Source organism: Balaenoptera musculus, chromosome 17, assembly GCF_009873245.2.
Source record: "Balaenoptera musculus isolate JJ_BM4_2016_0621 chromosome 17, mBalMus1.pri.v3, whole genome shotgun sequence".
NCBI classification, from domain to species: Eukaryota; Metazoa; Chordata; class Mammalia; order Artiodactyla; family Balaenopteridae; genus Balaenoptera; species Balaenoptera musculus.
Window position 1 is genome coordinate 20,607,061 of NC_045801.1, and position 15,214 is coordinate 20,622,274.

The window sequence follows — 15,214 nt, forward strand, 5'->3', positions numbered from 1 at the left end:
TCGCTGTCCAAATTTTCTCTCCTTATAAGGATACCAGTCATAATGGATTAGGGCCCACCCTCATGACCTCATCTTAACTAAATTACCTCTTTAAGATCCCATCTCCAAATATGGTCACATTCCGACGTACTAAGGGTTAGGACTTCAGCATATGAATTTGGGGATGGGGAATACAATTCAGTCTGTACATATATGTTCAGCCTTAGTAGATTCTTCCAGTGTCTCAAAGTGGTTTTAATAATAAACCCTCCCTCCAGGAGTGTATGAGAGTTCTGGTTGTTCCATATCCTCACCAACACTTGATATTTTGTTTTAAAGAAATCTTTAAACATATGCTCCCAACCTTTATGTGCTCTTGGTATGACTGAGGGGTCAAGATAATGAAACTGGCTTCACACCTCTTTTGCAAACCTTGCGTTGTATGTGCAAGGCTCGTGGCATCTCCCTTTGGGATGGGGCATCTGTCATCTTCACAGAAAACTTCATTCTCAGACCATGTTAACTAGATCTAGAATTTTTGCTTGCTTGTTTTTACATCCTTAGGCAGAAAGGTAAGTTGGCAATGCCAGTGCCTTCATTTAATTTTTGAAATTTGACCATCTCTCCCACACCTGCCCTAGCATTTTGAGAGTAACTCACACCAAAAAGAAGATGGTACCAGAAATCTCTAAGAAGTTAGATCTCTTGATTCTGATGTTGGGGCCGCAGCTCTCAGGGTGAGCCCTGATAACAGTACCTCTCAGGGGATGTTGACTCACCTGGAGATGTCTTACAGCCCCAAGAGCAGTGGCTGTTCATTTGGGGCTGCAGCAATTTTCCCTTCCTCAGACCCTCCTCCATAAGCTGGGCCATGCACGTTTGCTTTTGCACCATCATCTCCAATGGGAGGCTTCTGGAAGGACTTTTCCTAATCTTCTGATGACATTTAATGTACCTTGAGGTTCATTGCAAAATAACTATTTTAAAACATTTATCCAAATTCCCGAGGTGACACACGCAGTGAGAATCAGAGCTCGGTTCAAAGGCTGTGCTAATGTCAAAACTCCTGCTCTTCGTAAACTGGACTCACAGATGGACACAGAATGAGTGCAGGGAAACTTAGTTACCTTAGTTTGGTATTAAATGAAATAATAATATTCCCATATTACTACTAAGGAATCTTATCTTTTCTTGATTTGACTGAACCAAATTGGTAGGACACAACCACAGAAAGAAGTTAAAATTTGCAACCACAGAGAGTAGATTATATCACACAGATCTCAAAACTGTAATTGACCCTTTATCAAGAGCCACCAGTACAAAACCATTAATGGAGGTATTTAAGAGATTTCCTTCCTGTTACATGTCTGCTGTGGATTTAAGGGAGATATTTTCTGTCATAAACATCTACACCCCCAACTAGAAATTTATGTAGAACATAAATCACTTTACGCCCCTGTATTGACATATTAGTTCAAAACACTGCTGGCATGCAGGTGAGAGAGCAGCAGGGAGGAAAATTAGATGATCTGCTGGTAATCTGCTAATTTACAAGTTGAGAGAGGGTATTCTGGCTTGACACCACTTATATTTCTCCACGTGGCCAAGCACAAAACAGCAGCTGAGGTGGTGGTTATGGAATTCCTCCAAGATGGAAATGTGAGACCAGCCCTTCTCTCCTCCCTTCCTGCAGGTACTGACCTGCAGAGACTCTGTCGGCAACTGCAAAGTGCCTTATGTTTATCAAGAAATTAATGAAGAACTTATTCTCTTTTTTTTAATAGAAATCATGTTATATTGGAACTATTTGGGATAGCAGACAGGATGTATAATAAGTGATTTCAAAGGGCAATAGGGCTTCTCCAGGCAGAAGGCAGTGGCTGGGGGTAGAGGTGAAGTAGAAAGATCAACTTACCTTTTTAAGGAACATCTCTAGCAACCTCATCTAGTGCCTTTTTTGCTAAGTCTGAAATATTTACCCCTGGTTTATATGATTTGATGGGAAGAACAAATGCTCAAATTCATAAAGATTTTCACTCCTGACACTAATTTAGTATTCTCGGTTTCGAATGTGGCTTATTTTTTACTACTGGATGAATGAATACACTACACACATATGTGTGTGATGTGTGTGTATGTATACATATAAAGAAAGGGAGGGAGGGAGGAAGGGAGGGAAAGAGGAAGAAAAGAGAGGATCCCATATTGATGAATAATTCTGAATTTTTATTTGAAAGAGACTAAAGGTGAAGTGTCCTAAGTAGGTGGGTTTGCCTTTAATCTTGCTGAAATAAATATAAAAGAAAGTATAATTCCAGACATCTTCAAATGTCCCTATTCCAGCTCTCATGATCCCCATTAAGGTAAAATTGACAGGAACAGATAAAGGCTTGACGTCTTCTATACATTTTTCTCTGCATCTACTACACTATTTTAATTCATACTTTCTATAGAATAAAATAAAATCTAAATGCCATTTTAAAAGTAGGATAGTGGCACTCTGTTGCCAATGGAAACATGAAGAAATGAAATATACCAGCTTTCTTTTTTTCAACTTTTTATTTTGAAATAATTATCGGTTCAGAGGAAGTGGCAGAAAAATGTACAGGGAGGTCCTGTGTACCCTTTACCCAGCACCCCACAATGCTAACACCTTGCATAACCGTAATACAATATCAAAACTAGGAAACGGACATTGGTATTATACAATCCATTAGTTTTACAAGCACACAAGTGTGTGTGTGTGTGTGTGAGAGAGAGATTTTATCACAGGTGTGGCTTTGTGTTACCACTACTGCAATCAAGATACAGAGCTGTTCCATCAGCACAGGGTCCCCTGTGCTACACTTTTATAGCCACATCTACCCCCAATTCCCACCCCTAACCCTTGGCAATCCCTAATTTGTCCTCCATCCCTAAAATTTCGTTACCTCAAGAATGTTACTTACATGGAATCACAGAGTATATAACCTTTTATTTATTTATTTATTTTTGGCTGTGTTGGGTCTTCGTTTCTGTGCGCGGGCTTTCTCTAGTTGCGGCAAGCGGGGGCCACTCTTCATCGCGGTGCGCGGGCCTCTCACTGTCACGGCCTCTCTTGTTGCGGAGCACAGGCTCCAGACGCGCAGGCTCAGTAGTTGTGGCTCACGGGCCTAGTTGCTCCGTGGCATGTGGGATCTTCCCAGACCAGGGCTCGAACCCGTGTGCCCTGCATTGGCAGGCAGACTCTCAACCACTGCGCCACCAGGGAAGCCCTATAACCTTTTGAGATGGGCTTTTTTCTGACTTGTTGCCATGTATGAAGAGTTTGTTCCCTTTTATCACTGACTCATACACCATGGATGGATGTCCCACAATTCGTTTAACTTTATAGTCAATGAAGGATATGTGGCTTGTTTCCAGTCTTGGGCTATTGCAAATATCAATAAAGCTGCTATGAACATTAGTGTACAGACTTCTGCACGAATAAATGTTTTCATTTTTCTGGGACAAACATCCAATAGCTTTCTTTTTTAAAAGAACATTGGTTCTCAAAAACAGAAAAAAAAATAACAAGAATTAAATGAGTTAATAGTTAGAGAATATTTAGCACATTGTTGGACTAGTAAAGTGCTTATTCATGGCAACATGCACTAAAATTTTTCTACTATGTAAACAGCCACTATTCTAGACACAGAGGGTACAAAGATAAAAAGATACAGACCCTGCCCTCAACAAACTCACTCATCCTAATTAGACAGAAAGAGAGGAAGGGTACCACTTATCAGCCTTAGGCTGGAAGAGGCAAGAAGACGGAATAGTTACAGGAACTTAGAAGGGGACAGTCATGTGGCAAGAGCCACTGACAAGAGCTGTGGCCTTTGGTCAAAGGATGCAACCCTGGAGACCCGCAGTGAGGGAGGCTGGGGAATCAACACCCTGAACTCCCTCCCCCTAGTCTTCTCCCTGCACTTCCCATTGGCAGGACCCACCCCAACTGGAAGCCAGAGGGCAGAGGGCCCTGGGATGCCGTCCATGCAGATCAGTGTCTAGGAGTATGGAGCATGATGGGGAAGGGTACAGAGCGAAACTAGAGGAATCAGTAGACTAGATCCACCCTACACACGCACACCCAGCTTTGAATCCACTTTTTAACTTTAGGCAAGTTGCTTAATTTCTCTGCACCTCGGGTTGCTCGCTGCAAAACAAGTGTCATAATGATAGTTATGCAGGTTATCGAGAGCATAAACTAGACGATGTCTCGAAAATGCCTGGCAGAGCTCCTGGAACGTGGTAGGCATCATTGAATGTGCTCCAGCCCCACCCCCAGCTGATGGCAGTTCTCTGCACTTGTGGCTGTTTTATAGTCTTCATGTATTTCCCAGGAGCATGGTCTCTCCTAGTGTGGTCCATAGACCATGTGCTTTAGAGACACCTGGGGTCCTTTTCATCACACAGGTTCATGGCCCCCACCCCAGTCCCACTGAATCATGAGTAGAAGGATGGGAATCTTCATTTCGGACAAGTTTCCCCAAGTGATTTTCATGCACAGTAAGGTTTGGGAACCACCATCCTGGAAGTCCATATTTCTGATTGACGCCCACTTGGGTGAAGTAGAGGTGAGATTTATCTGTACTTGGCAGCCATTAGATATTGCTCCAGCCCATCAGCTCCGGGAAGAGGGCTCTGAGACCAGGACACTAATGGTCTGTCTTGCAGTGTTAGGCCATGCTGATTCTCCATTTTGCTGGCTTTATTAATACCCGAGGAACAATGTTCCCAGGTTTTTAATTAAAAATTCTCTAACATCCAGACTCTAATCATTTTCTAGGTTGGATATGGGCTTGGTAAGTAGCTGGCTCTGACCCCTACCTTTCAGAGAAAACTTAATAAGCAGAAGCTGTTAAAGGGAATAAAAAGCTTTGTGGTTGAGAACAGGTCAATTCTGAGTATAAACAGGAAGAGGCCAAAACTTAGAATAAGACCAGAGGATCTAGGACCTTGCTTTAGTTTGTTAAGGAAAAGTATAAGGAAATTAATCAGCAGTCCGGGACAGACACTGAGCTCATGGCTTGGGTCTTGAATTGGTTAGATCTCAGATGGGCTGCGATAGAGAGATTGGAAAGAGTAGGAGCTTAGACAACAGGGAATTTTATTTGCTTCTCATGTAAAACTAGAGGCAGGCGGAGCAGGCCTGGGATGGCGGTTTTTCTCCACAAAGTTCTCGAGGACTCAGGCTTCTATGGCTTTTGGTCCTGCTCTCCCCCAAATGTGGCCCACGTCCTCATGTTCCAGGATGGAATGCCAGTTGTCACATCCATGTTCCAAACCACAGGAAAGGGGGAAGAAGGTACAAAGAGTGTGGAGCAGCTGACTTCTAAAGAAGGTTTAGAATCTGCCACACGACACATCTGATTACATCAGTTTGGCCAGAACTCATTCACGTGGCCGCACCAAACTACAGGTCTAGCTTGGAAACGATATACTACTAAATGGATGATACATTGAGGACAGCTAAGAGTCACTGCCATCGGTTCTGCATCCTGAGAAACTTTGAACCTTCTTTTCCCAATGGAATGGTTATCATTCAAGTTCCATACAGGAACCCAGAAACCACTCCAGGTATATTTAGAGGAGAAAACTTAAGACAATTTGCAGCACAAGTGCAAAAATGAGACAACCCAGAGGTTAACAACAGTGGGAAGCTTCTACCTTCCCTGGGGCTGGAGGGATAAACGAGGAGACAGAGTTTAGAAGTCAGGGTTGGTTGGCAGAACTTGGAACCCCAGTCGGCCATTCCAGTGGGAGCTAGAGCCATGAGATGCAGTCCCTGCCCTAGATGCCACCAGTAGCAAAGTGATCCAGGAAGAAATGTGCTGGCCTTTCCCTTCTTCTGCCCCTCAGTCTCCTTCTAGTGCCTTACTTTGGCTAGAACTGCCTGGAAGCCAGAGGGCAGGGACGTCTGGGAAATGTAGTTTCATGCAAACAGAGTAGGCAAAGAAGAGGAAAGTATGGATCTGAAAGCAAACAGGTGACTAGAGCAGCACCAAATCCAAGTTGTGGACCAGGATAAATTACTAATAATTGATACCTGGCTAGACATTTTTTCTGGATGAAAATTTTGCAAAACAAAAGTGTCCTTCTGTTCAAAGCAGGGACTTAAACAGATCTTAGTACATCAGTGTTCACAACAGCGTTGTTCACAATTGCCAAAAAGTGGAAACAACCTAAATGTGCATCAACAGGTGAATGGATAAACAGAATGTGGTATATACATAAAACTGAATATTATTTAGTCATAAAAAGGGATGAATTTCTGATACATGCTACAACCTGGATGAACCTTGAAAACATTATACCAAGTGAAATAAGCCAGGCACAAACGAACAAATACTGTATTATTCCACTTATATGAGGTACCTAGAATAGGCAAATTCATGGTGACAAAAAGTAGATGTTGCCTGGAGCTGGGAGTTGGAGGACAATGGAGAGTTATTGTTTAATGGGTACAAAGCTTCTATTTGGGATGATGAAAAAGTTCTGGAAATGCATAGTGCTCGTGGTTCCACAACACTGTAAATGTATTTAATGCCCTGAATTTTACATTGAAAAATAGTTAAAATAGTAAATTAAAAATTTAAGGTAAAGCATAAAAATAATGAGGATCCCTCTGCTTCCCAAATGTATTTCCTGATCGCAGAACCCTTTATGTGGAAGGTATGAATGTTGGTAATCAAGCAATAGAAGCCAACTAATGGACAAAACAGGGGGATCCAAAGACCAGGAAGACTTCAAAACCAAAATCAAAACTCTGTTTCCAAGATGTGTTGTGAAGTTTCAATAATACTTTCTTGGGGAGAGAAATGTTATTTCCCCCTTTTCCTAACCTGAAATTGATATGGTCATGAAGAGTAAGCATAACCCAATGAAAAGGCCAAGGCAAAATCAGAGGTTTACAGAATTGGATGTCACCTCCCTTTCTCTCTCCCTCTCCCTCTCTCTCTCTCTCTCTCTGTCTGTCTGTGTGTGTGTATATATATATATATATATATACATACATGTATATATATATATACATGTGTGTGTGTGTATATATATATATAGAGAGAGAGAGAGAGAGCATCTGAAGACTTGGAAATAGGTAATCTCACAAAGGAGCAGGAAAAGAAGTGAGAACCCAGAAAGCCTACAAGGGATTCTTTGAAGAAGGGAAATGAATGTGGGACAAGTTCAGTTTCTGGGTTACCTGTTAACAAGGAGCGGGGTCAAGGGGTCAGGATATACTCGACTATGTCTAAAACAGCTCAGAAATGTCCTCAAGATCAAGCATTGAAGATGGTTGTTGACTTTGGCACCCAGAAAGGTTATTGGCTGCTCAGTAAAGGCTGTTGCTGTGAATGGAAGGAGACTCTACACTGAAATGGGATGAGCAGAACAGTCCTCTCTGCATTTCTCCATTTGCGGCTCAACAGAAGCAGTAAATAAACCCTATTCCCAGAACTATGCTGACAACATTGATGATGGCGGCACACAAATTAGGAGGTAAACAAAAAGCCATGTTAATTTCAAGCTCCATTAGAAACACAGGCAGAAAAAAAAAAAAAAAAAAGAATTAACATCTGCCAAATAGAAAAGGTCAAAATTGGAAGGGAAAGAAACTTTCTTTTTCAGATCCTAAGAAGGTACTGCCGACGTCAAAGACATGAGAGGATTCTGTTTCCTCGTTGACTTTGTGAATCATAGAATTCTTGTAAAAACTGTTGTCAATATCTCCTGGAATCAGATATGTGGGGTGATGAAGGATGAGCTGCATGTTCCTTCTCCTGGAAAAGGAAACCGTACAGTGTTTGGAGTAGAGCCACGAGATTCCATTCCAGAGCTGTCTTCTATTTCGTCCCTTACATGTAATTTTTTTTTTTTAAGAACCTCCAATAATATTTATGGCTTTGGCATAATGCATACGTAGTTTTCTTTTGAAGACTCCACAATATAAGTTGTCTCTGACATGGAATTGGCATAATAGCCTTGTGTAAAAGACCTCGGGCCCTTTAATCCCTTCGTAAAATGTGTTGCATGCCCCAGATCAAGTCCAGGAAATGCACACATGTCTTTCTCTTAGTTGCTTGTGTTGAGGGGGATGATACACAAATGAAAACAGATATTTCTCATAAGTTCTTTTTTATGTCATGGCAGTGCGCATTCTGGGTCTTTGATGATGGATGAGCCTTCATTTGTAAATTTAATGCCATATGTATTAACTTAGTTTCCTTCCAGGCATTTTGTATTAGTGAACATCACATATGGCTTTATAATGCTCCAATACCAGATGCCTGGTTCTTTGATTCAATATATGCAGGAAGAAAATATGTAAAAGATGTATGGTTATGTATACCATAACTTTTTGGCTAGGTAATCGGTCAGAAGTTCCATCCTACCTGGTGGCAAGGGATTGACCTAGTTGACTTCTCAGCCTTCTGTCTCTAGATGTTATGATCCTGTGGCATATTTTCCCAGAGGTATTAAATTTGAAGAATCAATCACTAGATGCAATCAAATCCACCCTCCCTCCCCCAAAACCAAACAGGTATTTTTTTTTAATTTGGACTTTAAATTTATTGATTGATTGATTGATTTTTGGCTGTGTTGGGTCTTCGTTTCTGTGCGAGGGCTTTCTCTAGTTGCGGCAAGCGGGAGCCACTTTTCATCACGGTGCGTGGGCCTGTCACTGTCGCGGCCTCTCTTGTTGCGGAGTACAGGCTCCGGATGCACAGGCTCAGTAGTTGTGGCTCACGGGCCTAGTTGCTCCGCAGCATGTGGGATCTTCCCAGACCAGGGCTCGAACCCGTGTCCCCTGCATTGGCAGGCAGATTCTCAACCACTGCGCCACCAGGGAAGCCCCAAACAGGTATTTGTAAGTATGCACCCATATACACATATACGCATTTCAAGAACAACAGAGTTCTCTTTGAGAATGGAAATATAGTCATTGATAAGTTACATTACTGAACTGCAGGTATTAGTTACAGTGGAAAGTGAGAAATTGTAGGAAACTTTTAAAATCAGAACGTGGATTATGGCTTGAATTTAATTGTGTTGCTCAGGGCACTCTGCAGGCTGTCACTTGATTATGTTCAATTTACCTCTTTTTATATACCACCACTTACTCTCCAAATGTTTCATCTATGCTCGTTGTGTTTTCTCCAGCTCTCTCATAAGCTCTTTGAGATCAGAGCTAATGTTACACAGTAGAGACTCAATAAATACATTATAAATAAATAAAGGAGGCTGCGGCCGGAGCTGGGCGGCGGCGGTGGGAGCTGCCGGAGGAGTCTGGCGGAGCCCGAGGCGCTGGCGCTATGGAGCCCCTGGAATGGAAGTGTCCAAGTTGGAGAACTGTTACCTTGCAAGATTTGTGGAATAACATTCTTTCCAGTGGCATTAAAAAAACATGGACCTATTTGCCAGTAAACTGCCACTAAAAAACAGAAGACTTTTGATTCAAGCAGACAAAGAGCTGAAGGAATGGATATTCCAACAGTAAAGCCTCTTAAACCTAGGCCTGAACCACCAAAGGAGCCATCTAATTGGAGAAGGAAGCATGAAGAGTTCATTGCCACCGTAAGAGCAGCTAAAGGCCTCGGTCAGGCCCTTCAAGAGGGTGGCACACTTCCTCCCCCTCCCCCACCTTCTTATGATCCTGAGTATATTCAGGAGAGTTAATGAAAATGCAGCCGATAGACATATAAATTTCTGTAAACAACAGGCAGCACATATTAGTAATAAAGGCAAATTTCCTACTGATACCAAAGGAAAATCGACTTCTCGGACACAGTATAAGCCACCTGCACTTAAAAAGTCCAGTTCTCCTGGAACCACCTCATCAGGATCTTCACGATTACCACAGCCAAGTGGCGCTAGCAAAACTGTTGTAGGTGTTCCTTCAGGTAAAGTGTCTGAAGTTGGCAGCTCTTTGGGAAACAAACTTCAGACCTTGTCTTCCTCCCATAAAGGGATAGCAGCCCCTCACATAGGTAAGATGGACAAGTTAGGCCCTCCACTCCGAACTGGAAGACATGTGCAGAGGTCGCATGGCAGTGATGCAAAATCAGACAGTGCCATCAAAAGGCATGAGTTATTACCCATTTAGAAATCCGGCCTCAAGTGTGCTCGCAAGCAAAAGAAAAACATATACTGAGAGCTACATGGCCAGGGTCTACAAATAATTTTATTGAACAAATAACACAACAGCCTTCCTCGATTGAGGGCTACCCTTCCCCAAGCCATTTCTCACACGCTTAAAGCACAGAGTTTGCACGGTAAGGAATTCTTTTTGAAAGTCATTTCTATGCAGAAATCACACTCTGCCCCAACATCATGGCCTAGACTGCTGACAAGCGTTCACATTTTAAGTATTCCTTTATGATTGTTCTCTCCTTTCCGTCCCTACCCAGGGGCTCCAGTCCTTTTCTCTTACGGATCCTGAAGGGATGGGTATGCTGTAGGGCAAGGGGTGGTGGGCTCCTCAGAGCTACTGGCAGCAGCCCTAGGGTGCTGTCCCTTACCACAGGGTGGCAGATGCGTAAGGGCAAGGGGGATTGGACACGGTAGGTGGGATGCGGCAACGCCCCGTAGGCACAGGCATCCAGAGCCCTTCCTGATCCCCATCGTGTCCCCTCTCAACTTGGGGTGGGGTCAACAGCTAGTTGCAGTTGGTGGAGGAATGAGCCCAGCCCCGGGTAGAGGGAGAAACCTCCCACACCTATTAACAGCCAGCAAACTGTCCATCCATCTGGGGGAGGGGGTGGTGGACAGACAGGCAGGTAGGCAGGAAGAATGAGGCTTGTTCTGCCCCCAGCTTCGGTCCAACACAGGAGGAATCGAGGTAGCAAATGGCTGAAATGCTCCAACGAGAGGGAAAGGAAGTTCCCACTGTGCACAGCTCCCACACCCCGGGGCTGGAAAAAGGCAGACCTTACTTGTAAAGTGCTGTAGCCTCCAGCAGCGCCGGGCCCTGGGCAAGCTTGCAGGAGTGCAGGCCAGGCGAGGGCACAGGAGCCAGGGATTCCCGACCAGCACATGCCCTGCCATGCTCCTCGGAGGGATTGCTGGGAAAGGGGGACTGGGAACTCCGCCGTCAGCCCTTGCCGGCCACCGGCCAACTCCTGTCCACGTACAAACCGACACCCAACCAGCTCTGTAGGGCGGCCCTGCTCACCGTTGAAGGTTCCGGGCCAGGGGACTTTATTCAGGGTTGTGGGCCCAGCCTAGGTTCCTCGATGGAAGCCACACCTGGAGCCTGGGGGGGTTCTTGCTGGGGCCAGGGGGTGTTTATACCTGCCACCCCCCAGGCTCACACCTCATAGAGGATCGCAGGGAAATCCACGTGGATGCGAGGGGGGATCCAGCTTCGGATGCCCTGAAGACTCAGGTTCTCATGCGCCCGCCTCCGCTTGGCCCGCTTCTGCCCGTTCTTGGTGACCACCGTGTCCTCATAGAACTCGTGAGCCAGATCGCCATCCTCGGCATAGAACATGGAGCCGCGGCGGCGCGTGACTCCGAAGGGCGGCGGGGTGGGGGCGGGGGGCAAAGCTTGCTCAGCAACAGCCGCCTCCGGGCCGCCGCCCCCCACCGGCGAGGCGAAGGGCCGCAGGCTGCGAGCTTTGGGGGCGCCGGCGCCCATGTCCGGGCCGCCGGCGCATGGCGGCCCCGCGTCCGCTTCGCTCTCAAAGGGCGGTCGGCGCCGCCTTCCGCAGGCTCCGCTGTCTCCCACAACGTTTTTTTTTTTTTTTTAATGAATAGGAAAAAGAAAGAAGAGAATTAAAAGATACAGTGGAAAAAGGAATGGGGTTAGTCCACAAAATGCATGGCATGAGACCCTGTAGATGGATTAGCCCCGGGCCACAAAGTGGAGTTTGAACTTGGTTGCAGGACCCAAAGTACAGGAGAGGATAGGAGTAGTTACGTGATTCATGATGTCTAAAACAGAAAAATAAATCACTTTCTCTGTGAAAGTGCAACTAGTTCTGAGGCCTCAGAAGTTCTCCTTTGATTTCTCATAAGGAGACACCGGATAACTTAATTGTTAGCGTCTTAATTAACATCCCTACTGAATCCATACTAAATATGGCAATGGATTTCATAGGGTGTTTTTTTTTTAAGATGCCCTCAATGCAGGCCTATAACATGACATCCTGTGATCCACCAAAACCAGTTGTGATGTGGGTGTGTTTTGTGTAGCTATATATATTGCCTGCTTTTGTTGTAAGTATGTAACATGTACATATTCATTATTCAGATTTAATCCAGGGATAGCTTTTCAAGTATCTAAGATGCTAGCTCTCCATCCTGGTTGCCCATTAGAAAGAAGCATCTGTGGAGCTTTCTAAAAATGAACACTTCAGGGTCCCTCCCTGAGATTTTGATTTCTTTAGTTTGGAGAGTGGGATCCGGGCATCTGCCATTTGGAAAGCTTTAAGAGTGATGTCTACGCATAACACGAGGATCATAGAGGAACTGGTGAATTGCTGTCTTTTCAGCTAGATTCTTTAATAAATAATGTTTGTCTCAAAAAAAATAAATAAACATTAAAAATAAATAAATAAAGGAGCAAAGGGCTAGACGAACGTGGCTACAGATTTAAGATGCCGCCATTTACATTACAAGACGTGACCTGAGAAATTTAACAGCTGAGGGTGGTCCCAGTTCTTCCTTGGAGGTCATTCATTTTCCCCTCCTCTGGCTCCCATGGATAATACAGATGTTTAATTTTTCCCCCTTTGGTCCTTTGCCCTTTGAATCCACCCCAGCAAAAACGCTCAACTCCATGGCACTAGAAAATGTTGTGAAGAGCTTTACCACGTTCCAACATTTGTGTATTTATATACTTATTTCATTCTTGGCCTTCGTTTGAGCTTTTAAAAGTTTTCTCAGTTTCCACTGTCATTTTCTACATGTGTTGTCTTTGCCTTCTTTTTGACAGCTAAGGTACCTATTTTCTTTTTTCATAAATTTTATTTATTTATTTTCGGCTGTGTTGCGTCTTCGTTGCTGCCCGCGGGCTTTCTCTAGTTGCGGTGAGCGGGGGCTACTCTTTGTTGTGGTGCGTGTGCTTCTTATTGCGGTGGCTTCTCTTGTTGCAGAGCAGGGCTCTAGGCATGCGGGCTTCAGTAGTTGTGGCACGACGGCTCAGTAGTTTTGGCTCACGGGCTCTAGATTGCAGGCTCAGTAGTTGTGGCATACGGGCTTAGCTACTCCACGGCATGTGGAATCTTCCCGGACCAGGGATCGAACCCGTGTCCCCTGCATTGGCAGGCAGATTCTTAACCACTGTGCTACCAGGGAAGTCCCTAAGGTACCTATTTTAAATGAGATGCTCCTAAAATACAGGTCAAGGACTCCCTACCTGTAGAAAAATTCTCTAAGGATAACATAAGGAACTAGTGGCAATGACTATGTCTAGGCAGTGTAGAAACGTGGAGCAGAGTGTTTCCTTTTCATTCAGTAACCATCTGTTTGAATCATTTTTGTCCATGAGCGTGCATTGCTTTTATAATTTATAAACTGGTTAAAAGATAAAATATCTATACTCATCATGGCAATTCTAGCAGGTCTTAAAAGTTTTAATGAAATATGAATGCAATTAGTTTATGCATATGTTTATTCTAAACAAATGAACAATCTCATTGTTCTAAGATACCACACTTAATGAATCCAGTATTCCACCTTTTGAAGCATCTTATAGGTATCTGAGATTAAATACTGGTCAGTGGTTCATACTGGGGTACGTTTATGGGTGGAAGATGACTGAGCTGCTTTTGTATCTGTAGCTTTCCACTTTGAATGACACACCCCCAGTGATTATTTTAATAATACAGGAAGTGTTTCCGTCAGTGGGTCAAGAGAACCACTTCCATCACAGCTTTCCATATTTTTATTCATTTTCTTCACTTGTGGCAGTGTTCACACTTGGAACCCGTTTCACATGCTAAGGGTCCTCCACCTCGATTACAGCTTTTTGCTAATTCTTCACATCCCATGGTCCCACCACATTTCACTCTTTGCATCTCCAAACTTTCTCTTTCTCTTCAAGGTTTTCATGTCATTTTGGTCCCAGGGTTTCATTCCCATGTCAGTCTATCTGATCCTGCCTCTAATTTGTCATTAGCATTTCTACTCTGGCTTGTTTGTTTTGAGTTTCTGCAAATGGTTCAACCATTGTCAGGCATGTTTTAACCTTCAAGTAAATAAATGTCTGCCTAGAAGTGCATAAAGTTATTTGACTCCATAAAAGAATGCTCACAAACACATGCTGTTCTTCATAAACATTCTATGTTACTGTATTAAGTTGATAATTGGTAAGATATGTTTAAATTTGCACATTGTAGAAACTGTAAGTTTAATTCCCAGCAGAGTAAGTGTATAAATGCTCAGAGTCATATACGATTCTATGAAGATGCACTGTTTATCTGTAATCTGTAACATTTAAAAATTAGCCAAAAAGGCTGAAAGAGGGTTCTTCCTATGTTTTCCTCTAAGAGTTTTATAGTGTCCCATCTTACATTTAGGTCTTTAATCCATTTTGAGTTTATTTTTGTGTATGGTGTTAGGGAGTGTTCTAATTTCATTCTTTTACATGTAGCTGCCCAGTTTTCCTAACGCGTGTATGTGGAATCTAGAAAAACGGTACAGGTGAGCCTATATGCAGGGCAGGAATAGAGACGCAGACGTAGAGAATGGACGTGTGGAGACGGGGTGGCGGGGGAGGTGGGATGAATTGGGAGATTGAGATTGACATATGTACACGACCGTGTGTAAAACAGATAGCTAGTGGGCACCTGTTGTGTAGTACAGGGAGCTCAGCTCAGTGCTCTGTGGTGACCTAGATGGGTGGGATGGGGGATGTGGGAGGTCCAAGAGGGAGGGGATATATGTATACATTATAGCTGATTCACTTCGTTATACAGCAGAAAGTAACACAGCATTGTAGAGCAACTATACCCCAATTTAAAAGAAATAAATGCATAGTAGGTAGTCAAAAAAAAGGCGTGAAAGAGACTGGCTACATGATCCCCTCCCCCAGTGATTCTCCAACTTCAGTGTGCATGAGAATCACGTGAAGAGCTGGTTGAAACACTGATTGCTGAACTACTGATTCAGTCCGTCTTCAGTGGAGCCTGTGAATTTTCCTTTCTAACAAAATCCCAGTTGATTCTGATTCTGTTGATCTGGGACCAGATGTTGAGAACCATCGCTATCC

The 15,214-nt window shown here is 43.8% G+C and overlaps 2 protein-coding genes and 1 pseudogene across 2 annotated transcripts in view; 2 read left to right on the forward strand and 1 right to left on the reverse strand.

Annotated features, from left to right (window-relative positions):
• SAMD12 (sterile alpha motif domain containing 12) overlaps positions 1 to 15,214 on the forward strand; it is a 410,789-nt gene that overhangs the window by 297,795 nt on the left and 97,780 nt on the right. The gene's annotated exons all lie outside the window — the stretch shown is intronic.
• LOC118883748 lies at positions 5,158 to 10,181 on the forward strand (annotated as a pseudogene).
• Positions 11,309 to 11,638, reverse strand: LOC118883312 (tumor suppressor candidate 2-like). The gene has a single exon (XM_036830031.1). The coding sequence runs from the start codon at positions 11,636 to 11,638 to the stop codon at positions 11,309 to 11,311; it is 330 nt and encodes a 109-aa protein (XP_036685926.1).